Source organism: Cheilinus undulatus, linkage group 15 (genome assembly GCF_018320785.1).
Source record: "Cheilinus undulatus linkage group 15, ASM1832078v1, whole genome shotgun sequence".
In the NCBI taxonomy this organism is placed as follows: domain Eukaryota; kingdom Metazoa; phylum Chordata; class Actinopteri; order Labriformes; family Labridae; genus Cheilinus; species Cheilinus undulatus.
The window spans coordinates 38,180,348-38,196,257 of record NC_054879.1 but is presented as its reverse complement, the minus strand read 5'-3'; the positions used below and the strand labels follow the sequence as shown (position 1 = coordinate 38,196,257).

The window sequence follows — 15,910 nt, the reverse complement described above, 5'->3', positions numbered from 1 at the left end:
ACTTTTTGAAGGTGTGATGTGTTGGTGGAGATGTGTCAATTCTCCACCAACACATAAAAACAGGATTTCTTACAGTCTGCAGTTGAGATCGCAGCAGCGGGCCAATATTGGATGTCGAAATATACTGTTAAAAGGAGCATGATTTAAGGAACAGAGAACATCTTTTCTAGGAAGTTTGATTTACAGAGGACATTGCTGATTCTTGTAAACCAATATTGACATGAAGAACATAATAAAAAAAGTCCAATCTTGGCTTTATGTTGTGCAGGAACTGGAGTTACAGCCTCCTCACTATAGGAGCACCATTAAATGTCAATGAAAGTTTATGAAGCAACCCTATGACACCAACATGGAGGGTTCACTTTAAATCTGTAACCTCAATTTGCACTTTGAAACTTCTCTAGATTATAGTCTTACCAACAGCTCCATCTGCTGTGCAAAAACCGAATAGCACATGCAGGGGTACTGTAATAATTCTCCACTTTGCTATAAAAATACTATGACTGATATAAGCTAGTTGTCCTTGTTGCTCACAGATTTTTAAAAATAGAACAATTCTGTTTAAATGCATGGGTAGGGACTACAGTGGGTTTTATATGAAATATACATGAAATAATTGAAAGATCATTCAATGTTTCTGTTGTTTTGTGTTATAAGTATAAGTCCTACATTTAAAATATGAGAAAAACAGTGCTTAAGAAATTATACTCAGTGTGTTAAGGAAAGCATTCAATGAGACAATGTTTCTGTTTTTTGTAGATAATGCTGCATTAAGAAAGGACAGCAGAAAAATACGATAGTGTTATGACTATCTTACTTACTAGATAGATAGATAGATAGATAGATAGATTATTGTCATTGCATAGTTAAAAACACATCAAAATTTCATTTGGCAGTCTCCTCTGTAGCAGCGAAAAGTATCAAGAAATAAACAGCGTACAGTGTGTTAGGAGTTGAGAAGGGTGTTCTACAGCTCTTGGGTAAAAGCTGTTCTTGAGCCTTTGAGTTTTTGCCCAGATGGTTCTCAGCCAGTGTCCAGGGTGCGAGGGGTCCATCAGAATCCTGGAGGCCTGCTTGTGGAGACATCTCTGGTAGCTCTCTTTAAGGGGAGGTAGGGGAGAGCCAACAATCTACTGAGCAGTTAAAAACTCTTTGCAGGTTTTTTCTTTCAGCAGAAGTGCAGCTGCTACACCAGATGGTGCAGCCTATTACTGTATCTAATTCTGTATTTGAGATGGGAGCTCAAACTGTTTATGGAATGAGAAGTATATACTCATATTTTAATCAGTACTTATTTATTCTTCATTCTTTCTCTCTCCATGCAGCCTACACAGCATACAATCATGTAAATTCTGCATGGCAATTAATCTATTGATATAGATATTATATTATCAGAGGAGGAAAAAGAGCATGACTATTGTACTCAAGTAAATATACAGATACTCTGCTTAAAAAAATAAGGTAAAAGTGAAAGTACTGCTCTAAAATCTATTGAAATAAAAGTATTTGATCTTAAGATTACTTGAAGACACGAGAAGTTACTGAGGAGTTGTACAGTAAAATAGTATCTTTCTTTAGCTTTATCTTCTACCCTTTTTTATCTTCTTTTTATTATCTACCCTTCTTTTAACATTTTCTTATTGCAAGAACAACAAGAGAATAGTTCTCTAACCAGGCTGTTCAGGTAAAGTCACACCTATATAATAATAAAGTAAAATACACAGCAAAATTGATAGCATAATTAAACTCATAACGTTAAAATGAACACTTTAAAAGTGTCTATATTGGCCCACACTACATGAAGTTTAACTACACTTTTGAAAGAGTTAAATGTTTTAAAATATGACAGAGCTGCAGTAACTCTAGAAAATCTGTGGGAAGCTTGGTCGCTTCTGGCCAGAACTAACCAGAAAGTCAACCTCATAGCAAGACAGTGCACACTTAAGAAAAATGTGCTCTATGCATCTATATGGAACATCTCAAGTCACAGGCATGAACTCTACCTCAGGGGGTAACTTCACTCATGGTGCAAATGTGTCTCACATAAAAAACAACAATCCACCAGAGGCATGACAAAGGAAGCCCAGCAGGGATCACTATGCAACAGTCAACATCCAAGCACGACTAAACACATCTAAAAAACTCCGCCCAATGGCATGATGGGGAACTTTGCCAACACATTACCCCAGATTTGAAATTTTACTGGGTGTAGAATAGATCATTTGACTCTCTACAGAGTTGAACTAACACTGGTGGACTAACACTGCCAAATAGGCTACCTCAAACACTGACTGCCATTTCACTCAGAATTGCGTTTAAGTTACACTTGGGACTGAAAACACTCTAGTTGTTTGCTGTGTGTAACTGCTGTTTTGGGCTATGATGTGGAATCATAATCTCACCATGTGCTACTGTGTAGTCAAAAGAGGCTGAAAAAGAACAATAGTATTGCATCTAGTAAAAGAAAAGTTACTCTGGTTTAAACTTACTTAATTAGAAGTAAAAGTACTGATTTCAAAATGTACTCAAAAAAGTGCAAGTAATCAAAAACGCTGCTCAATTACAGCAATTCGAGTAAATATAGTTAGTTACTGCCTATTATCAAGTTTAGCAGGCTAGTCGACTGATATTTTGACGCCTAAAGCAACCACTGAGAGTGGAAATACCTGACAAAACAAAGCTGTCAGACGGGGAACACCAGACTAATTCCATTTTTACTTTAAAGTGTAGGGGCTGCTAATGGTATGGCGCATGGTAATTATGTGGAAAAAAGCATACAAGCTTCTATTAAACTTCAAATGAGTTAAAGACAAAGCTGAAGAGGAATGGTTTCGTGTGGAACCTTTATGTTTTGTGCCGAGCGCAACACGGAACTTCTCAAAGACACACAAATAATGCTAACCAGCTGTGGAGCCCGAGCTAGCTTCGCCGGGTTCGTGCTGACAGCTTCTCACCTTACGTTGTCAACAGTAAACTTTAACTGTTATTTTGTTACCTGCTACGGAGCTTAATGACAGTGGCCGTACTGTCTATGTGTTGCTTTTTTGTCAAAATATAAAGCTGCTGAGGCTCTAAAAATGAGAGAAAGGTAAGTGTGTAGCTAGCTTGCTAACCACTAGAAAAATAGGTGGCTAAGTTAAAGGCTTTACTCTGCTGTTAGCAGCAGCAGCTATAGGAGCAGATGATAGCTTTCAGTGCTAATTTGACGCTAGCTTACGTTAATAAGACGGCTGTTTCGTTTAATTTATTGTCAGTGACCTCGAAGCTCCGTGTTCGCTTGTCTCGGGGCCGACTGCTTGTTTAAGCCGACCAAACCTTGATTACTATTTGGTAGCTGTCACTGACGCTTAAACGTCAGCGCTCGTTAGCAGTGGCTAAGCTAACTATCAAACAATCCAAACGGAAGATGTAGCTCTGTATACTTTTTCCAATATGATAGCTACTGTCACCATCTTTGAGGGTGGGGCCAGAACATTTATTAAGGCGTAAATGCAATATTGTCTTGCTACCAGGATTATTTACCTGTATTGAACGTATTCTCATCATAGTACTTATTCCTGGTCCAGCAGATCACCATAAACTCCTATTAACTGCTTCAGTGTCTACAACTCATTATGAAAAGTTGAGATCTGCAGTCTAAAATTGGTGTCCACTTGTGTTTAAATTGGCTGAAACATAGGATGCACTCTATATGAGGGAACATTAGGGGGAGATGAAAAATGTGCTTCTCTTCGCAACAAGGAGTGACTATCTGCTTGTAACAGGCTAGCAGGAAAGTGATAATATGGGCTTAGCTGTGGCTGTTTGCAGTTGTAATCATGATGATGCTGTTTTCACTAGCTACAAGGTTGGTGTGATTAAAAAAGCTTTTTAAGGTCTAACCCAATGTGTATAACAGCTATTATGTAAAGGTCTTGGTTTTAAGCTAGTATATACTTGTTAAATATACTACGTACGTTAACTCAGAAATATTATGGCATACTTCTCATGAGATGTTTTCACCACAACTATTATTCAAAATAGGTCTGCCCTACTGACATGGTAAAGTTTGTAAGACCAGAATAAGATAACTAGACTTATCATATAGGTAGAACTTTAAAGCAATAGAAGTAATTCCAAAAGTTCATAAATAATTTTTAGTGAAATGCAAGGTATGCTTTTAAAAAGAATTAGGGCAGTGTAGTTGATTACAGTTTCATTATTTATTGTGTTATGTGTGTTTACATTTAACACTTGACAAAAAATTGAATTAATTGCAGTTAACAGGAAAACATTTTGTGCAAGCATTGCTTTCTAACTCAGCGTGTTAACTTTTTTTTTTTTTTTTTTTTACCATGTTTTCACTCTAGTATTTACAAAATATTTGTAAAAAGGTTTTCTGGTTTAGCTTGGACTCTGGAGGGACACGTAATGTGTGATGTATGAAGGACAGTCAAAAACGGAGTAATAGCTTATAACTTAAAATCCTATCAAGGCCTTCTAAGAATCAACCAAAGCAACTGTCTCGAGCATGTCCACATGACTTCAATTACCTCACTCATCGTTACTCTCTGCTGCTTTCTCTATAGATTGTGCAAAGCCTGACCCAGCTCTTGTGAAGTGATGGAGAAGCCCTGGAGGCTGTGGGGGGCAGTGGAGCGTTGTACCCTGACTCTGGCCTCATGGTCCTGGGGTGCTTGTCGAGTCTCCCTTCTGGCTCTAATCCTCACCTTCCATCTGTACGGGGGATTCTTTCTCCTAGCTCTGATTCTAGCCTCTGTGGCAGGCATCCTCTACAAATTCCAGGATGTGCTCCTCTACTTCCCTGACCAGCCCTCCTCCTCTCGCCTTTATGTTCCCATGCCAACAGGAATCCCACATGAGAATGTGTACATCCGCACCAAGGACGGTGTGAAGCTCAACCTCATTCTGCTTCGCTACACAGGGGGGGACCCTCCTCCTGGAGTCACCCCTGGCAGTCAAAGCAGCCCCACTTCCTCTTCTCCACCCACCATCCTTTATTTTCACGGTAATGCGGGTAATATTGGTCACAGGGTGCCAAATGCCCTGCTGATGCTGGTGAATCTGAAAGCCAATGTAGTGCTAGTGGACTACCGAGGTTATGGAAAGAGCGAGGGGGAGCCTAGTGAGGATGGGCTGTACCTAGATGCGGAGGCCACACTGGACTATGTCATGACCCGTCCTGATGTAGACAAGACAAAAGTGGTACTGTTTGGACGCTCACTGGGAGGAGCTGTGGCTGTACGCTTGGCGTCAGTCAACCCTCACCGTGTGGCCGCCATTATTGTTGAAAACACCTTCCTCAGCATCCCTCACATGGCAGCCACACTTTTCTCCTTCTTGCCCATGCGCCTGCTGCCACTGTGGTGTTACAGAAATCAGTTTCTTTCCTACCGACAGATAGCGCTGTGCCGCATGCCCTCCCTGTTTGTGTCTGGCCTGTCGGACCAGCTCATCCCTCCAGTCATGATGAAACAACTGTATGAGCTGTCTCCTGCGCGGACTAAGCGCCTGGCTATCTTTCCAGAGGGCACGCACAACGACACCTGGCAGTGTCAGGGCTACTTCGCTGCGTTGGAGCAGTTCATGAAAGACCTGCTGAAGAGCCACGCCCATGAGGAGAGTGCTCAGCCCACAGCAAGTGTCACTATTATTTGAAAAATACAGTCAGGGACTGACAAACGCAGGTCATGGGGTGAGGAGGCTGTTGTAGAAATTTAACAAATGAACTTTTTTTTTTTTTTTTTTTTTTTTTTTTGAAAGAATGTACATTTTTATGCTTTTTGTCTGGGTTTCTTAGTTTATTTCACTCTTTTTACCTTTCTGTAAATGTAATATATTGTAATAATTTTGACTATTTCAACATTTATAGAGAGGGTAATAATGCCCTCATGGGTTCTTTTGTGTTGCAGCTATGAATGCATGTATTTATGACATTTTATGAATGAAGCCAGAGCATACATGCCCACACTGCAAAACATGGCACAACCGCAAAAGAATGAGCTCTTCTGGTTTACTGAAACAAAATAAAATCACTGAAACTATAGCTCAAAGAACAATGAGAACATGAGAACCTTTTATAATATTGTGAAGTCTAACAACTACTTGAAGAAGAATTACAACTCTTCTAAGACAAAAAGATACACTGATAATATGTAGGTCACTACTAAATATTTAATAATAGTTTTAATACATGGCCCTTTTTGGGGGGGATAAACTCAAGTGGGCAGTTTCTTCTGAAAAATGCTTTGAAAGACAAATATTGTTTTATTTAGTAAGGAATACTTGCAGCAGCTTGGCATGTAATAAAATTGTACTTAATATTACTTATATTACCTAATTGTTTTATGGTACAAGAAGGAAACTTGGGCTGTATGTTTGATATATTAGCTGCTGGAAGTGTTGGCTCTAATGAAGTGGCCAGTAAAGATAACAGTGTGGTGTTTGGTACTTCTGCTTAACAAAAATAAGTTCTTGAGGTCATATTTCCTCTCAAACTGAGTCTGGTTCAATGCAGTTTTGACAAGCTGCCAGATATTTCTGCCCTTAACTTTTATTTCTGTTCAGATACAGCCGGCACACATTTCTTACTCTTGTACTGAGCTCTGTTGGCTCCTGCAGAAACATTTGATCTTTATGTGGTTTGTAATTAAAGGATGGTGTAACATTATCTAAAGTCTGTCTGAGTACAATACTATAACATGTCCCATATATACACTGAAATTGTTATTGTTTTCTATAACCCTGCTGTCTGTACTAACTTCTCAATGTGGCTCTACAAGAACAGATTTGAGACAAATACTTAGTTTTCTTTTTAAAAGACAATATTGAATTTGAGCAGAAACTAAAATGAAGCTTTAGAAGTCAGAGCATGTTTAGAACATGCCCTACACGGCCTACTTTTGTAATATTTAAGAATACTAGCGTAGCGCTCCATCTCTGGACATTTTCAAAAAACGTCTCAAGCACCACCTGTTCACCACAGCCCACAGACTTCATTAAACCACCCCTTACACTCATCCTACCCCTCACATAATTTGTCTATGTGTTCTGTAAAACGTCCTTGGGTTTCTTGAAAGGCGCTATATAAATTCAAGATATTATTATTAATAATACTACTACATTAAGTATTTGAGTGCATTTCGAAATAATAGTACGCAGACATGAGCCTGCTGAAAATTCTTTGAATGTATGCTGCATTGACAATGATGTTTTTTTTATTATAACAAGATTACTTGATCACTGAGCCACAATGCATTTTGGCTCTTCAGACTATCTTAGAGCAGAGCTCACCAGCCAGTCAGCCACATACAATTAGAAGTAACCAAAGTGTAACTATATTAACTGAACGTACAGTATGTACAATGCTATCAAACTCTATTTATGGTCTGATTTATGTTTTAGCCAGGGGCCAACTTATTCAGCATTGCTGGAACTTGAAATGAGCAGTTTAGTACTTTGGAGTTAGAGGAAGTGCATCAGTATTAGGGGTGGGAATCACTAGTGGCCCCAGGATACGATATTATCACGATACTTGGGTAACAATTCGATAGTATTGCGATTTTAAACATTTTGCGATACAGTGAGTATTGCGATACTATATATTGCAATATATTGTGATCTATACCATTTTTTCAGCCGTTTAGCTGATTTAGCATTAGTCTTGCCCTCATGTTTGTCGTATTTCTGCAGTACTTTATTTTCATGTTGCACTTCTTGCAAACCTCATGTGTCATGTCCATCTCATTCGTGCCCTGCTTGTATTCCTAATGACCTTCCACTGGTGCTGCCATGTTTGTTGTACTAAGTTTCTCCTGCACTATAACCATCACCTCTGCCGACCTTGTCTAAAAAATTTATTTTATTCTTCCATCATCATTAGACTTCAGTTTATATTTGCCATTAATTTGAAAAAATCGATACTTGATGGATGAGACGATATGATATATTACCAGACAAAATATCACAATACTATGCTGTATCGATTTTTTCTCCCACCCCTAGTCAGTATGTTACTGAAGTAGAATATTTACATCCCTCACCTGCAATTTGTAGTGCTTATGGGAATGGTGGAATGAGGTCATTCTTTTCTTCCCTAGTCCATGAATGGAGGTGGTGACTGAAGTGTGACTGGAAGAAAGGGCTCTTGCGCTCTTTCTCAGTGTTCAGCAATGCTGTAATACAATGTGAATCCACACATTTAGACACTGAAACTACACCAGTTTAAAGTACAAAGGTATACAAACAGCAGAATTACAATATACTAGTAGCTACCTCGAGTATGGAGTAGGCAGTAACTTAGTACATAGTTCTGGACTCAGCTAATGCCTTCTTTTATTCTATTTCTTCACTTAAAGTTTTTTGACAAATGCAAAAAAGCAAAGCTTGTTGACAGTTAGGTCAGACATTTTAAATCTTACATTAATTTCTAACTGAAATGTCAGATCTAAAAATTTCTTGTATCCACAATGTGAACACACGAAAAAAGCCTCAATAGTCAGTACAGACAGAAGGAACAATCCTCACTCTTTGAACCAACTTTAACATGGACATGTGAGTTGTGCATAAAAACAAAATCTTTAGACATTGAAACTACCCTATGGGTTCTGATAAGGTGTAAGAATCACAATCAAATGTTATGATTATTTGTTAACGTCATAATTAATAACTGGATGAATCTTCATTCTTGTTTCACCCCATGTCGATGTGGCAAAATGGCTTTACTTGCTTGGAGGGCTTTTAATGAGCTAATTAACCTTTCCTGCATGTCTTCCAGCGGGTGGAGCAGAGCCCGACGACAGTTTTTGACTCTGGTTTCAGAAATGCAGCAAGCAGTACTGCAGTGGTATCAAAGCCATTCAAATACAGATCTCTCTAGCCATATTCCATACTGTTGGTACACAGTATGCATCATGAAATCCAACAAACATGGGAGACCAAATTCGTTTGTGTCATCGTCATAACAACTTGAACAGTGGGCTAATGGCTACTATGAATGTAAAGTGCGGTCTGTTATACAAGTGTGCTTTATATAAAATAGTGTGTAGATAGCCATTTTTCCTTTTTGTGTGACACATTTTTGACATTTTTGTATAATATCAAATCCATGAACAGGATTTAACTTAATTATTTTTAGCCAATCATATGTTGATATGAACACATTGTGCAATCAGAATTTAACCATGTGAATATACACTTGTTTAGATTCACATTTTGTTTTACACACTTTTGCTGTTTGCAGAGTTTGGTTTGAAGAAAAGGAGTTACTCATCATCATCCACTTGATTTGTTTGTTTTGTTAAATATCTTACAGAACATTTAATAATTACTAGTATATTTGAGTTTTATCCTAACCAGATGTATTGTTACTGTTGTCACCCTGTTGATGAAAAGAATCAAACTGAATGTCTGTTGATTTTTTTTTTTTATATTTAAACAAAGAAAATCATTGCCTGGTTTGTGCTAAAGCACTTTGGAACATATTTCATATGTTCATATGATTGTGAATAAGTGGAGTGAGTGCTGGTGAAAGTTTTGGCATAATCTGGAATTTCATTTGCATCGATGGCATGTGATAAAATGAGTCTTGGTAATTTCTGTGATCACTCTGCAGTGTTGACTTTTTTTCTAATCACCAATATTGACTCGCAGTGAAATCTCATGGAATATCTGTACAGTGCGACATTGGAATGACTCATCTTTTTCTCCGTATGAAGCAACCCGTTTGAGGGAATCTCCATTTTAGAGTAATGTTTCTTTTTCTATCTCAAAACAATGTTGATGACTTCTTTTGTAAGCACACATTTTCACTTTCTATTTTCTGTACTGTAACATGCAATAAATTGATACATTAAAATGTCTAGTTTTGATTGATATTTTGTACAGTTTGTGCAGTTATGGCAAATATGCAATTATTCATACACTTCCCTTTTTTCAGCAGTTGGCTTTCTTGCCGTTACATTTAACGGTTAGGCTATTTCAATATCTATTTCTCTGAGTTAATCCCGTAACTCTTTTACATTTGCCTTGCTGTGACTCATCCAGTTGCCAAGATTGTCCTTCCTGTGTTTGTTCACTGTTACAGTTCTAAAGAAGCAGGATGAAGAGTAAAAAGAGGAAAGATTTGTTGGGGCTGCAGGTCAGGGAGGAACTTTGTGCAGTTAGCTGAAGAGGAACAAGAAGGGGGAAGCTGTTGCCCTTTTTTTTTTGTACAGTATTTGTTCTGCGTAGTCCTTCAGACAAGTGGAGCCGGCCTCTGAGAAGTAAAAACGAAAGTTTAGAATATCAGCGGTGCTGTTAGGAATTAAGTTAAAGCCCAAGGCTCCAAAAGACAACGCTGTAGGTAGTGGCAAACACTCCTCATCTAAAGTTGCCCAAGGAAAGGAGGAAAAGTTTCATCAAGGGAGCAGTCATGCTTCCAGTGTGAGCTTACACACTGAAATGGCAGTTTTGGCAGATGGAGAGCCCAAGACCGGAGAAAAGGCAGGTGAAAGGAGGCTGTCCTGGCCTATTTTACTGCTGACCATCGCTGCTGTTACCTCCTCTTCTTTGTCAGCTTTGTCCCTGTACCAACTGGTGGCTCTAAGAGCAGAGGTGGAGGGACTCAGAGCAGAGGTCTGTCGCAGGAGAGAGGAGGGACGGGAGTCTAAACATGGATGTCAGGTAAGACAGCAACCTCGGAAAACTAAAATCCGTCATCATCTAACTGGATTATTCATATGTTTTTTTTTTTTGTTTGTTTTTTTTGTTTTTTTTTTTTGGACAGACTGAGAAATTCAGCAGCAAGAGAAGCAGCCAGGAGCCTCCTCAACAACCACAGTCTCAACATGCTTCCACCATGATAAGGAGGAGAAGACTGGTTGTTGGAGGGGAGCCACATGGTAGGCTGAACACTTTCCTGAAAATGTACTGTCAATATAAAAGGTAAAACCACAGTGTTGAGTTCCTTTTGTCTGTCAGCAGCTGCAGACGGGTGTTGTTTTACAAGTCAACAGTCTCAACTACAAGAAGGATACTTGTGTCCTGTTAAAGATGTTGATTGAGGTCTTCAGTCCTTCTGTACTGTTAAGATCTATTTACATGCCAAGTAAAGATCATTTATATAGTTAAATGTCTTATTATCTTGTATGTATATACCTCCTCTTTAGAACTTTAACTCAGCTAAAAGGAAAAACTCACAACACTGTCTTATTTGTAACATCTAAGTGTGAGTGACTCATCAGCTTTTGTGCTTAACACCTAAAAACTAAGAAGTATTCTGTAGCAGAAAATGCAAGCATATTTTAGTGCTTTTAACATGGTGTGAATGTTCTCACTATCAAGCTTTTAAACACTCCCTCGGGTGCAATATCGTCAGTGTACAGCTGGAATGATGGGCGTTGTTGCCTAAAGGAAAAAGAGAGAAAAGGAGAGGGGGGAAAGGCAGTCTTTCAGTAAAGTGCAGGTTTTATTTTTTTGTTACAGTTCTTCAACCTTGCTTGCAGTTGTTGGCAAACCATGACAGGAAAACCTTCAGCAAAGGTACAGTATGTTTCTCCTGGACTATGATAGCTTGGTGTTTGTATAAAGTCTCAGTTTAGTTTGTATGGCCTTTGGTATATTTTTTTTAACTGCAAAAATCTCAATTTCTATTGGGCTAAGATGTGTATTACAGCATCATCACAGGAGAGGATAGGCACAAATGTTACTTGGTTATAGAAATGTTGTTATTAACTGGACGTTCAGTGTAGCATTGTTTTTGTACACCATTCACCACTGATTAGCCTTGACATGTATAATCAGTGTTTCTTACAAAACACTCATACTTGGGCAGTTGTAGTGGTAATCATCCCATCCTTCCTAATTTTGTAGGCTGATTTTGTGCATGTGTCTGCTTTTTTGACAGTATCATCACCAGCAGTATGCTGTATAAAGACACTCAAGTAATATCAGTGACCTTTTGAATTGTTTCTCTCAGTATTCTATAATCATAGAAGGCGATCTGTGAGTTTGAAGGCTTATAATTGATGAGGAAGAGTATTGCAACAATCATCTTAGAGTGCATGAGTACATGACAATATTAGCAGCAAGAAAATGGTGTAAGGAGCTTACAGGAAGGAGCTTATTAGGAACACACTAGTGGACACCCATGGGGGTCCGGAAAATCAACGTCCATTGTAAATTGATTCTGTGATAATAACCATATTTCATATCTAAAATTATAACCTCTCTTTTTAAATCAACATTTTAAACATATTTATCTGTTCATTTATGCTGTAGTACTCTACAGTCTTTTTTTAAAAATGTAAAAAAAAACAGAATTGCCTTTTTTGGGTAATGTTGACAGTATGGATAGGCACATTGAACTAAACCATAAAAAAGTAATGTCAGACTTCATAGCTAAGCAATGATGTTCACACACATCAGGATGCCAGAAAATATGAAAGAAAGGCCGGAAATATTTTTAAGGAAAATTAATTTAGTCAATGAAAAAAGAGACACACAAACTAGCTGAAAATTGGCAAAAAAAGTGTGAAAAATAGGTTAAAAGTGGCAAAATCACAAATGGGGCTAAGAAAGGCAAAAACTGGGGCAAAACAGGGCAGAAAAGTGGTGAAAAGCAGTTAAAAAGTGGCAACAATGGGTTTCAGAGGCAAAAGTGGCAAAAGCAAGTTAAGAGTAGCTGAAAAGTTACAAACATGAGCGTATAAAGTAGGCCAAAGTTTAAAAAAAAAAAAGGCAAAAATGGGTGGAGACAGTAATGAAAAGGGGTCTTAAAGTGGCATGAATATGCAATTTGAACATCAGAACCCAATAATAGCTTGGCACACGTTTCAGCTCCAAAAAGGGACAACTGTTAGCCAGGACACTAGCACCACTGCTACACACACACATTGATACTATCAATAAATCACAACTGAGGAGGGCCCATTCTCTAGGTTTTTGATGGGCCCGTTGGCCAACTGTTTGGGTAGGCCTGCACTTGGGTAGCTGCGAGTACACCTTGATGACACACCCAAGTCTTGTCTATATGGTAAACACTGCAGATAGATTTTTACTAATATAAACTTCTAAAAAGTTATGAGAAATTATTGGTTATATTTTATTTTTTTATTATCACAGTTAGATAAGCAACATGAAAATTACAGTAATTTGTTTATTATTTTTAGGTTAAATGACCATAGTTTTAGTGCAAAATCTTGACAAAGAAGTGTTTCTGTGGCACTGATTTAGTAATAATCAACATAATTCACCTTATGTTCAGTGCTTAACAAATTTATTAGACCACCTGTCATATTTGTCTCAAAGACCATCCAGCATCATGAAGTGCTTTAATGCAGACTCTTTCATTTTCAATGAGCTCTCGACGTTTTACTATTTTGAACAGGAATGAGGGATTTCAAACTGAATTCACCCAAATTTGAGCCACTGGGCTTTTCTGAGAAGTCAGAAATGAATCAAGCATAACATTCGACCACTGAAACTCACTTTTCTGTTGAGGAATGCAAGTAAATAACTTTAATTTGACAAATTAATCAAGAAATATTAATGCGCTTTACTACTTTTTCAGTTTTTTTTGTAAATCAGTAAATGTGAAAATTCATGGATAAAAAAATAATATTATATTAGCATTAAAATATCATTTGGGTTAAAGAGCTTCTACATATTGGTGTATTAGCCATTGCAGAAACATAAAAAATGATTTTGGTAATTATCAATGCTGTTAACTTAGGGCAGCTGTGGCATAATTAGAGTGGTCCAGTAAATTTGTTAAGCACTGTAAATGATACATTTGAAAGTCCTGGTCCCATTTTACTCTATATCAGAACTCCTCATGTCCAATCAAAGTGGTTGTCAGAATTACAGTAACTCATGTTGCTCTTTTTAAACCATTTAGATTATTCAGGGATCATTGAGATAGATTTCTTGTTTTGCGTGTACTTTATGGTCACATCTCCTAAAATGTTATTCCTTGAATTAGAGTTTACCTCAGAGCTGCACACAGGCATCCCCTGGCAGACTGGGCTGAGGAGAGGAACAGCGCTGGAGGCAGACGGTGACAGCCTGTTAGTCAGAGAGGAGGGCTTCTACTTTGTCTACAGTCAGGTAGGTCCTTTAATTTAATAGTTTCTCCAGAAGAGGGCGCTGCTAGACTGTTTGCCATATTTCAATTGAGAGGGGAAAATGTCTACATGAACTGCAGGAAAAAAGGTTGTGCTCAATTTAAGCAGGGGCTTAGTTAACAGACCTTGAAGAGAGGTCAGATGTAAATGAGAAAATGCAAATGTTGCATGTAAATAAATGAAGCAGCAAATGCTCTATGACTGTTTATGCATGATAAGACCCATGCCTTTGGCTTACTCCATAGATCTAACTGTCTCTGATGTGCTCAGGTCTTTTACACAGATGACTACTTTGCAATGGGTCATGTGTTGATCAGAAGGAAGAGGAATGTGGTGGGAAATGAGCCTCAGTATGTGGTCTTGTTCCGCTGTATCCAGAACATGAACCCAGACTACCCTTTTAACACCTGCTACACAGGAGGTGAGACTGTGTTATTGTTTATATTCAACCTTTTTTACAACAGCTGTTACAGAAGGTCAGTCAGGGTGTTTTTCTATCTAGTCAAGCGTGTGGTGAAATGGCAGCACGTGTGTGGTATGTGTGAAAGCTGTTTGTCGCAGGAAGTAAAGAAAAATGGCAGCTCCATGTTTTAAAAGTACATTGGCATCTCTTTAGGTATCGTGAAGCTGGATGTTGGGGACCACTTGGAGCTGCTGATCCCTCGTTCTACAGCTAATGTGTCCCTAGGGGGGGACGACACCTTCATGGGGGCCATCAAACTGGTGTAATGTTTGTCACCTCATTTTTCGCCACAAAGAAGCTGTTACAGTTGAAGTAAATGGAGAAGACGAACATTTATTGCATTGGTTTAAGTACCTTAAGCTACAGTTATATGATCTCAGTATGTACCCTGTTTCAAAACAGTGTGTTGTAAATAAACGTATTAACTACTTTGCTTCAAATAAGAACAGTAAAGAGATGAGGTCTGCCTTATAGAGTAAAAGTTAACCATGTATTGGTTTTAAAGCTTGTATAAACATTGTTTTGTGCAAAAAAAGAGGAAACCAGGCACTCCAAACATGAAATATGTAAAAATGAGGAGGGAAATACTTAAAATCCTTATCATAATGGCCAAATCATTTAAAAAGCTAGTATCTTAGCTAAAGTAATCATAACAAAGGTGTAAGTAATTTCTATCCTCATTTTTATTTTAAATTTTCATGTTTGGAGTGCCTGGCTTCCTCTTTTTATAAAGGGCATTATTCCCCCATTCTCCAAAAGCACCAACCTTTGTTTTACAGTTCTTAGCTTAAGTCACATAGAGCAGTCAGTCACACCCCTTTTATTTCTAAAGATTGTTTACTGTTGTATTTTATTTGCAGTAATAAAAAAGATATTGTCATGCTGCTGTGTTATTTCATGATAAATGCTAACAAGGGTCTGATTTTAAAATTGAAAGCCATAGTTTTCATTCAAGTTCACCAATCATGATTGCAGATTCAGATGCAACTAAGTCACTCGGCAGTATAGATGACATCATCTGGGACCTCGGATTGTCGTTCCTTTCATGGCCACCAGAAGGAAACGCTTCAGTGTGCAGAAAGAGAAATGGAGCCAAGGTTGAGCAGGAACACTGGAAATCTGGCATAAGTGCCTATTTTTAGATTAAAGCAGATGAAGTCTGCATGTTCAAAGGAGCTGCTGCTCAATGAATTTGTAATGCCTGAAGTCCCTGGAGAGAACAGTGAAATTTCTTCAATTGATGATTTTTCCCATTTATATTACATTAAGCTAGAGGCAAAGGGAAAAATACACCTGGGGCTGACACAAACATGCCTTAGCCAGTGGGTTATCGCAAGTACATTTC

General features: G+C 38.2%; 2 protein-coding genes across 2 annotated transcripts; both read left to right on the top strand.

The window, feature by feature from the left end:
• Positions 1–2,896: 2,896 nt before the first annotated feature.
• abhd13 (abhydrolase domain containing 13) lies at positions 2,897–7,604 on the top strand. Its single transcript, XM_041806982.1, has 2 exons — positions 2,897–3,088; positions 4,569–7,604. The coding sequence occupies exon 2, from the start codon at positions 4,603–4,605 to the stop codon at positions 5,656–5,658; it is 1,056 nt and encodes a 351-aa protein (XP_041662916.1). The 5' UTR covers positions 2,897–3,088; positions 4,569–4,602; the 3' UTR covers positions 5,659–7,604.
• Positions 7,605–10,146: 2,542 nt separating this feature from the next.
• Positions 10,147–15,417, top strand: tnfsf13b (TNF superfamily member 13b). The gene is made up of 6 exons (XM_041806983.1): positions 10,147–10,662; positions 10,766–10,880; positions 11,464–11,520; positions 13,961–14,085; positions 14,373–14,523; positions 14,719–15,417. The coding sequence occupies exons 1-6, from the start codon at positions 10,441–10,443 to the stop codon at positions 14,829–14,831; spliced, it is 783 nt and encodes a 260-aa protein (XP_041662917.1). The 5' UTR covers positions 10,147–10,440; the 3' UTR covers positions 14,832–15,417.
• Positions 15,418–15,910: the final 493 nt, after the last annotated feature.

Coding starts and splice junctions, on each gene's coding strand:
- abhd13 (XM_041806982.1), top strand. CDS start 4,603: ATGGAGAAGCCCTGGAGGCTGTGGGGGGCAGTGGAGCGTTGTACCCTG.
- tnfsf13b (XM_041806983.1), top strand. CDS start 10,441: ATGGCAGTTTTGGCAGATGGAGAGCCCAAGACCGGAGAAAAGGCAGGT. Junction 10,663..10,765: donor AGTCTAAACATGGATGTCAG/GTAAGACAGCAA, acceptor TTTTTTGGACAG/ACTGAGAAATTCAGCAGCAA. Junction 14,086..14,372: donor TCTACTTTGTCTACAGTCAG/GTAGGTCCTTTA, acceptor TGATGTGCTCAG/GTCTTTTACACAGATGACTA.